The sequence below is a fragment of the Thalassophryne amazonica genome, chromosome 8, assembly GCF_902500255.1.
Source record: "Thalassophryne amazonica chromosome 8, fThaAma1.1, whole genome shotgun sequence".
Taxonomy (NCBI): Eukaryota; Metazoa; Chordata; class Actinopteri; order Batrachoidiformes; family Batrachoididae; genus Thalassophryne; species Thalassophryne amazonica.
In genome coordinates, this window is record NC_047110.1 from 78,524,041 (window position 1) to 78,533,994 (window position 9,954).

The window sequence follows — 9,954 nt, forward strand, 5'->3', positions numbered from 1 at the left end:
ACTTAACTGTGTTAACTATGACCACCATTTATAAGATAATGGCAGTTCCAGGTTGATTTCTTGCTAAGAGCACACCTTCTCCCTGGTTTAATGTTTGGTGATTTGGCTGACTTAACATCTGATTTAGCAATTTGAAGCATATTTAAACATTGTTTTTAAAGAAAAGTTTAAATCGCAAAATCCTCTTCTTTGAAATGGGGACTATGGGGAAACTCTTTAGTTTGCGGTTGTAGAGCTGTTGTAGAGCTGGAGACTGTGGTCAGTAGTCAAGCTAACGTGTGCACAAAGAGCAGTGAATTACTTTTATTTGACATGCTGCACCTTAAAACAGTTCTGCTTAAATTCCGTAATGTGGCATTGCACAGCACACAGGTCACAGGGCTAGCAGTATGAGCTGCTGGGTGGTCAAAATGTAAGAATGGGACTCAAAGTGCATCTAGCCCTTTCTGTTCTTCTGCAGCTAAGGCACGAGCCATTGCTATCCCAGTTGACCTGGACAGTCAGGTCAACGCTCTGTCTCTGAAGGTTCATAGCACGATGGTGCAACGTGCAGCCAAGGACTGGAGAATATCTGCCCGACAGCGTCCACGCAAGGAGCCTCTAGGAGGTCCTGACTACAAGAACGTCATTGAGAAGCTGCAGGTGGACGATTGTGATTAAAAAAACAATATATATATATATATATATATATATATTTATAAGATTTTCCAAGTAAAGGATTGAGTGTGTTTGTTTGACTTTCTGTGTGGTCAGGGTGTTGTGTCTTGTCTGGAGGAGCAGGTTAGTCCAAAGGCTCAGGCCGAGTTCTCTGTGCTGGTGGACATTCTGCAGAGTCCTGAGCTGCTGTTTCCAGAAGGTGCACGATTGAGATGTGAGAGTGGCGCGTTTATGTCCAAGTAAGTGACAGTCGGAAAACTGCTCGAGAATGATGACCTTGTCCTTTCAAGGACAAGGAACTGACATAAACAGGTTTTGCAACTGAAGTAGTGAGTTACTAAAACGACGAGTCCGCAGAAAGCACATGCCTATACTTAGATTATTTGACCAACTTTTATGACCTACATAAACAAACAGGAGAGCAATAAAAAAAAAGAATTCCCCATCAGACCTCTGTGATGTCATTTGGAGAGAATACTAAAGAATAAGTTGAAAGGAAACCCAATCTCATGAAGGTTAATAAACTGAAGAATTTGTAGAGGCAGATCACCAAATATTTGCCTTAATTATATTTGTGCATTGTTTGGCCTTTGACTGTTCTTTGGACTCTACACTTTAAACACTCCTTTTTGAACACTGTGTGTTCAGAGGAGTGTATAATTTAACTCTAAAATGAGGTAAGTGAATGCATGAGTCCATCCCCTCCAGTTTAACATGAAAACAAAAAAAAAATCTTGTAACGTAAAATGAGTACAAATGATTTTGCATCTGCTCTTTGTTACACCAGTTTGATCAAAAGAGGAACTGCTCTGCCCATGTAGTATCCCATAGATGTGTGTACCACCTGGTGGATGGTTTGGGGATGTGGAATTGATGATGGATGAGTTGCAGCTGTGCACGTTAGTCAGTGAGACAGACACAGATTCAGCGCAGAAATGTACTAAATCAAAGAAGTATTAACCAATGTTTTCTGATTAACAGTGTTTACATTCTAAAACATAAATAGCATGGACGCATATCTGCATAATCCCCGGAATTAATTAATTGTTAAATAACCAGTGGGGATGTCTTCTTCTCTCTGTGTGTGTCTCAAGCAGTGCTACTCAATGCGGGGCCTGAGAGCCACATTTAGTCTGTACTCTCTTAATTTTGGCCCACCGTGGCATTGACAAATTGTCTGACAATGAATAAATTACTGTTCTTGGTTGATGGAGATCGTAATGTGAGGTAGGGGGATTATTGAACTGATACACCATCTAACCTCTGCGGGTGCTCTAGTCCTCCTGATGTTGCCAGACTCCGAAGAGATTTCACCAATGGGGGATTAATAAAGTACCAGTTTGTTTTAGTTTGAGAACCAGTTACTTCACTAGCAAGACATGATGATGATGATACTCTTCTGTTCTCACTCTCTCAGACTAATCAATCACACGAAGAAACTTATGGAAAAAGAGGAGAAGCTGTGCATCAAGATCTTGCAGACACTCAGACAGATGCTGGACAAGAAGGAATGCTTACAGGATTCTGTGAGTACCTCAAGGAGCTACTGAAACTAGTTTATTTAGTAATCCCCACATTTCACAGATTTCACAGTTATAATGCAAAAAAAAAAAAAGTTGTGACGGTATAACATTTTAAGGTGATCAGTATGTTCCATGAAGAACATAACAAAGTAGGTGAAGTCTGTGTTGTCCGCTGAGCTTTTCTTCAAGTGCCAGCAGTGCGTACTCTGATCAGTAGTGCTGTAGTCCTTGTTTTCTCTCAGGTCTGTCGGCACAGAGCCCAGACTCTCCTTCATCAGTATGCTGTGGGTATGCTTTCTGTTACATAAGGCAGGGAGGCAGCTGAGGACACATTCAAACTGAGAGGGAGAATAGGATGGAGGAAGTAAGGGAAGGAGGAAAAGGAGGGGGGCACGTACTGAACAAACAAATCAATACTGCAGCATGTGGAGGGGGGCACAGCGTCTAGTCTTGTGCTGCACTCCGTTCTCAGCCAGAGGTCTAGAAAGTGAATGACAGGAATATTTAGAGGCGAGTCAAGTAGAATCAGGGAATGGACCAAAGTACCACAAACTCCAAGTGCGTTTTCACCTTTGGTAGGTTTTTGAGAGTGCAACATCACTCAGACTGTGTAAGAAGACAACAACTTCCTACAGCTTTCAGAGACCAGAATATTTCATCTGTTTCATGGCTACACTAACAAGAAGGGCACTGAAAGCAAAATCCCAGATTGAGTGTTGAATGAAAAAGATTAAAAAGTCATTTAAAACATTGTTGGCCCAGTCCTTATTTGTGGATTTGTTCCAAAAATACAAAGCTATCTATTCCAAATGGGTTCAGAGCAGCTCAGTGGTAGCTCAGTGTGTAAGGAGTTAGGCTACTATGCAGACCTGGGTTCAGTTCCTGGACACTTTGTCTGTCTGTGTGCATTTATATAGTGCTTTTCCATCTGCATCAGATGCTCACAGAGCTTTACAATAATGCCTCACATTCACCCCAATGTCAGGGTGCTGCCACCTTGACATCGGTGCGGGTCTTGGCTTGGGGAAGAAACCTGTGCTGGACTGGTATCCTATCAAGGGGATGGGATGAGTACTCGTACCAATGGGCCACAGGACCTATACAGGACTTATTTTTTTTTTGGCTTTGTCCCAGTATCCAAAGCTGTCCCAAAATGTAATACTATCCGTTCCACATCAGACAGACTATTCTCGATAAATGACTTCTGGTAACTTGATCTGCTTCTTAGGTTTTAAAACATGTTTGTAAAATTCCCCATCTGTGCTTCTATATGTGAATTTGACTGAGAAAGCAATGGTAGACATCCAACATCAGGTCCCACAGTTCTCCAATTTCTTAAAAATGTTATTAGAAACATGGCCTAGCTTGGTCAACAAAAATCTTTTCACAATTTCGTGGCTTTCTTCCTTTAACCAGATACACTTCTAATTTATTTAGAATCTCTTTACGCCTAGGAATAGCATTTTTACAAAGTTACATGAAAGTCTTTTATAATCTGCCTCATCTGACCCCCCAAAAAGTACATTTTGTGGCTTGGATCTAGTCCTTAAGGTAATTGTTTTGATTGCAGGTCATATCCAAGCCTCTCATTTTGGTGAAACACTGAGGCATCAGTCAAGGAAAACAAAAACTGACAAAGCCTTAATGCTTAGTGTGATTCATAGTTGGATCCAGGAAATTTCTACTTTTGTCCATTTTTCTACACTTTGTCAGTTTCTTATGAAATAACACATAGACTTTAAAACATGTACATATATGTGACATTTCAGCTCTAACGTCATGACAAGTGTACAGGTGCATCTCAGAAAATTAGAATATCATGAAAAACCTTAATATTTTTTGTCAGGTATTTCAGGGAGTGAAAATAGCACATATTGTAGTTTCGGTACATAGAAACTAAAATGTTTGTCATTGTTTTTATTTTAATTTGGATAATTAAGGCATCCTGCTCAAATTTACGAGCGAAGTGTCGCACAGCGGCGCAAAGCTTGTTCAATTTTAATTTATTTCCTTTATATAGCGCCAAATCACAACAGAGTTGCCTCAAGGCGCTTCACACAGGTAAGGTCTAACCTTACCAACCCTCAGAGCAACAGTGGTAAGGAAAAACTCCCTCTGAGGAACAAACCTCAAGCAGACCAGACTCAAAGGGGTGACCCTCTGCTTGGGCCATTCTACAGACATAAATTACAGAAATAATTCACAGAACAATTCACGGACGAATATACAAGAATTGCTGTTGGTGCACAGGACAGGAGGGTCACCAACACAAACACAACTCCCATCTCTGGATGGAGCTGCACCTTAAACAGAGAAAAAAACAGAATCAGGCATCAGAAAGACAAAAAATACTGTATAATTTGCCAGCATTAATCAACAAGAAAAACAGAAGAAATACTAAGGTGATCGCCGGCTGCCAGCCCTAATCTTCACTAAAAGACCCAGAATTTAGGTGAAGTTGAGGCCGCGACCCACTTCAGTTGCTAATAACATGAATTAAGAGTAAAAAGCGTAAAACAAAACTGCACCAGTATGCTAGCCATATGAAAGGGAAAATAAGTGCGTCTTAAGTCTGGACTTGAAAGTCTCCACAGAATCTGATTGTTTTATTGACGCAGGGAGATCATTCAACAGAACAGGTGCACGATAAGAGAAAGCTCTGTGACCCGCAGACTTCTTATTCACCTTAGGGACACAAAGTAGTCCTGCACCCTGAGAACAATAAGTAAGGTTTAATTAGGTCAACTAGGTAGGGAGGTGCCAGTCCATGAATAATTTTATAGGTTAGTAGCAGAACCTTAAAATCTGATCTCACTGGGACAGGAAGCCAGTGAAGAGACGCCAAAATGGGTGTAATGTGGTCAAACTTTCTGCTTCGTGTCAAAAGTCTGGCTGCAGCATTTTGAACCAATTGGAGACCCCTAATGCTAGACTGCGGTAAACCAGAAAATAGCACATTGCAGTAGTCCAATCTAGAAGAGATGAACGCATGGATCAGGGTCTCAGCATCAGCCATAGACAGGATGGGATGAATCTTCGCTATATTTCGCAGGTGGAAGAAAGCAGTCCTAGTAATATTTCTAATATGGAGACCAAAGGACAACGAAGGATCAAAAATTACCCCAAGGTTCCTCACTTTGTCAGTGTGATGTATGACACACGAGCCTAGGCTGAGTGTTAACTGGTCAAATTGATGCCGATGTCTCACTGGACCAAGAACCATCATTTCAGTCTTATCAGAGTTTAAAAGTAGGAAGTTTCTAGACATCCAACTTCTCACTGATGCAAGGCAATCTTCTAAGGATTTTATGTGAACAAGATTACCAGCAGTTATCAGCATATATAACTGAGTATCATCTGCATAGCAGTGAAAGGTAATCCCAAAATACCGCAATATGTGCCCAAGGGGTGCTATATAAAGGGAGAAAAGCAGGGGGCCTAAGACAGACCCCTGAGGAACCCCAAATTTCATGTCACTAAGGTTAGAGGTAGTGTTACTGTACAAAACACAGTGAGAACGACTGGTCAAGTATGACGTCAGTCATGCAAGGGCACTCCCAGTAATCCCAAAATGATTTTCCAGCCTATCAAGTAGAATATGATGATCCACTGTATCAAATGCAGCACTGTGATCTAACAGCAACAGAACCGTAGTGGTGTCCGAATCCATTGTAAGCAGAAGATCATTCACCACTTTAGTGAGAGCTGTTTCTGTGGAATGATATTTTCTAAAAGCAGACTGCAGCGGCTCAAAGAGATTATTCTCAGTAAGATAGTCTACAAGCTGCTGTGACACCACTTTTTCCAGAATTTTAGAGCAAAATTATAGATTTGATATCGGCCGATAGTTTTTCAATACACTAGGGTCAAGATTAAGTTTCTTAGGTAATGGTTTAATCACTGCATATTTGAAACATTTAGGAACAGATCCAGAAGTTAAAGAAAGATTAATCATTTCCATCACAGGTCCTTAAACAGTTTTGTTGGTATAGGATCAAATAAACAGGTTGTGCTTTTTGTTGACGTTACAAGTTTCGTCAGCATGTCTAGAGAGATACCATCAAATTCTGTAAATCTAGGTAATACCTCAGTAGTGGCGCCCACCTCAATAGCAGGGTGTAGTGGCTGGGTTAAGGCATGCTGGGATATGTTCAACCTAATGTTATCTATTTTCTTCTCAAAGTAATCCAGGAAATCTTGTGCTGTAAAAGGAGAGCGAACTACAGGTGGTTGTCCATGAATAAGTGTTGCCATTGTGTTGAACAAGAACTTTGAGTTATGCTTGTTTTTGTTGATCAAATCAGAGTAATAGGTCCGCTTTATAGCCAATAGTGCATGCTTATAGTCTAATATAGCATCACGCCATGCAAGGTGGATGGCTCATGGTACACTGTGGCCCAAACAGGAAGTGTCAAATTCTTAATCCACAGTGAAGCAGGAAATGTCAAACACTTCCTGGATCGACACTTCCTGGATTGACAGACGAGATCCCATGGACTCTCGTGGGAACTTATTTGCAACCTCACACTAAGACAGGAGTGCCAAATTTTCATTCACAGTGAAACAGGAACTGTCAAATGTTGAACACTTCCTGACATGGGTGGTGCTCTATAGTGGAGGCTGGGGTTTCACTGGACTCTCCTGAAATCTGATTGGACACAGATGATTGATGTCACAGCTCTGCACATCTGGTTGAAAGAGCTGCATTTTGAAATTAGTGAGTCATGACTGCTAGGTTCCTCCTGTCCAGTAGTTTGTGCTGTGTACCACAAAAAAATTGTAATCCACCTAAGTAAAAGAAGAAAAATGTTTGCTTCAGATTTGAACTGAACACGTCGTTTGAACTATGGATTTCTAATCGCACCAAACTTATATTGGTGAGTAAACGACCACATTTTATGCCAGAAATGAGGTCCAGGTTGTTAAAAGCAGCATTTCTCCTTTAATTTGGGTTGCCTTATATACACATGTTTAAGCTAACAGACAGCAGCTGGTTCATGCTCTGTGGGCTTATTAGTGCACCAGATAACTGAAACAATTCTTCAAATGGTAATACAAGCATCAACGTCAGCACAAATACACCTTAGATTTCAAGGTCATTAAAAAAAAAAACAAAATGACTGGCCACTTGAATTTTCAATACGCGGCCAGTTAGTGGTCAATTGAAGAGTTACGCAGGGGTCAAAATTTAAAAATGCTCCAATCAAATTGGAAACTACATCACATTACTTGTCTGATTATAAAGATTCCAAAAAGGTATAGTTTGGATTATCTATGACTGAATGTTATGGAGTTTTGGGGTAAAAACGGCATATGTCAATTTTAGTTTATACAGGGGTCAAAGGGTAAAATGTTGCTCTAATTTTGGTAAAAAGTGATGCATATTATTGGTTGAGTTAATAGGATTAATAAATGGAATAATTTTGACAGTGCTGAATGTTTGGCCTACAAAGTAAAGGTCAAACAAGGTCAGTGTCCATTGGATTCTATGGCATGTGGGGGGGGCGGGGATCTGCGGGATTTATTCAAAAAAATCTGAAGGACCTAAATGACATGGTGAGATGCTGAAGAGCTTCGCTCATTCATGTCCGTGACATATACATATTAGAATGTTTTATTACAAGTCACTAATTATGCAGTATGAATACCATGAATCTCTCAAATCTGGTTCAGTAGGAATGCCATGAATCTCTCAAATCTAGTTCAATACACATGACCACAATCATGGGGAAGACTGCTGACTTGACACTCATGGACACTGTCCACAGGGAGGTTAAGTCACAGAAGGTCATTGCTGAAAGCTCTGGGTGTTCGCAGAGTTCAAGATCAAAACATAATCATGGAAAGTTGACTTGAGGGGAAAAATGTGGTCAGAAAAGATGCACAAACAACAGGACAAGTGCAGCCTTGAGGAGATTGTCAAGCAAAGTGGATTCCAGAACTTGAGGGAGCTTCAAAAGGAGTGGACTATGGCTGTGGAGTCAGTGCATCGAGTGCCAACACAGGCAGACGTCCAGGAAATGGGCTGCATGCATTGTATTCTTGGTGCCAACCTACTCCTGAAGCAGAGACCATGTCACAAATGTCTTACCTGGGCTAAGGAGAAAAAGAACTGGACCATTGCTCAGTAGTCCAAAGTCTCTTCAGATAAAAAAAAAATTTTGCCTTTTATTTGGAAATTAATGTTCCAGAGTTGAGAGGCACATAATCCAAGCTGCTTGAATTTCAGTGTGAAGTCCACAGTCAGAGACGATTTAGTGCCATGTCACCTGCTGGTTTTGGTCCGCTGTGTTTTATCATGTCCAACGTCACCCCAGCCATCTACCAGGAGGTTTTTGAGCACTTCATGCTTCCATCTGCTGACAAATCTTATGGAGATGCTGATTTTGTTTTCCAGCAGGACTTGGCATCTGACCACAGTGCCAAAACTACTAGTACCTGGTTTGCTGACCATGGTGTTACTGTACTTGATTGTCCCCATAGACACTCCCTCATAGATTCTCTATGGGGTATTGCCAGGAGGAATGGTAAATGGTAAATGGACTGCATTTATATAGCGCTTTTCCATCTGCATCAGACGCTCAAAGCGCTTTACAATTATGCCTCACATTCACCCCGATGTCAGGGTGCTGCCATACAAGGCGCTCACTACACACCGGGAGCAATAGGGGATTAAAGGCCTTGCCCAAGGAACATAAGAAACACCAGAACCAACAATCTGCATGACCTGAAGGCTGCTATCAAAGCAACCTGGACCTCCAGAAAGACTTCAGCAGTACCAGAGGCTGATCGCCTCCACGCCACACCGCACTGATGCAGGAATTCATTCAAAAGGAGTCACAACCAAATACTGAGTGCATAAATGAACATACTTTTTCAGAAGTTAAAATTTCTATATTATAAATCCTTTTTTTTAACTGATCTGCTGAAATATTCTAATTTTTGAGATATGCATTTTGTATTTTTTTTTGGAGCTATATGTGGTTATTATCAAAAGTAAAATAAAAAAAAATGACTGAAACATTTTAGTTAATATGTATTTAAACTAGAATAGATAACATTTACGGTCTCTGAAATACCTGACAAAAAAATTAAACTTTTCATAATATTCTAATTTTTTGAGGTGCACCTGTAGTTGGGTTCAGAAAAAAACAGCAAAATCCTGCTGACTAGCATCCTCCTTTTCTGAGTGGTCTGGGTTCACTAGGTGAGAGGCGACTCATGATCTTATTTTATTACCCAAGCCCATCAAAATATGACCATTGGGTTTGTGAAATCTTTGTGTCCTTCTGATGCTTTGTGTTCAGCATAAGTCCAGTCCTATTACTGCCAGGGTCTTCAAATTCACAGGGAACATTCTTGAGACACAGACCTTGGACAAATTCAAAGATGACTAACCTTGACCTATTTTAAGAGGTCAAAAGGTCACATTCTGTTTCCCATTGTTGTGCTATGAATTAAGTCATTTATTTCATACACATGAGTAGTTTTGTTCCGAATGAAGACTGATTGTGTCACACAGGTGCATGACTTAATAAAGTGACCGGCTGTTTTAATTGGAGCGGGTTTGGAAATAATGTGCTTTTGCATCGTCTCTGTTCATGCCAGTGTCATTTCCAGGTGCTGGGAGAGTCTCGTTTTCCCCTGTTTGTGTTTTGCATCTTGTGTTAGGCATCCAAGCTGTTTTCTGAAAGGCAGATGATTCAACAGTTGTGTGAAAAGAGATCAGAGGATTCCAAAGTCACTTTATAAAAGCAGCTCGGTGCATTTGTGG

At 40.7% G+C, this 9,954-nt stretch overlaps 1 protein-coding gene across 6 annotated transcripts in view; it reads left to right on the plus strand.

Moving 5' to 3' along the window:
- The window catches only part of itpr2 (inositol 1,4,5-trisphosphate receptor, type 2), a 208,493-nt gene that overhangs the window by 90,004 nt on the left and 108,535 nt on the right, over positions 1 to 9,954 (plus strand). For all 6 annotated transcript variants that reach the window (XM_034176794.1, XM_034176795.1, XM_034176797.1 and 3 more), the window contains 3 exons: positions 461 to 642; positions 754 to 896; positions 2,075 to 2,183. In XM_034176794.1, the coding sequence (XP_034032685.1) occupies positions 461 to 642; positions 754 to 896; positions 2,075 to 2,183 (434 nt within the window). The remainder of the gene's footprint in view (positions 1 to 460; positions 643 to 753; positions 897 to 2,074; positions 2,184 to 9,954) is intronic.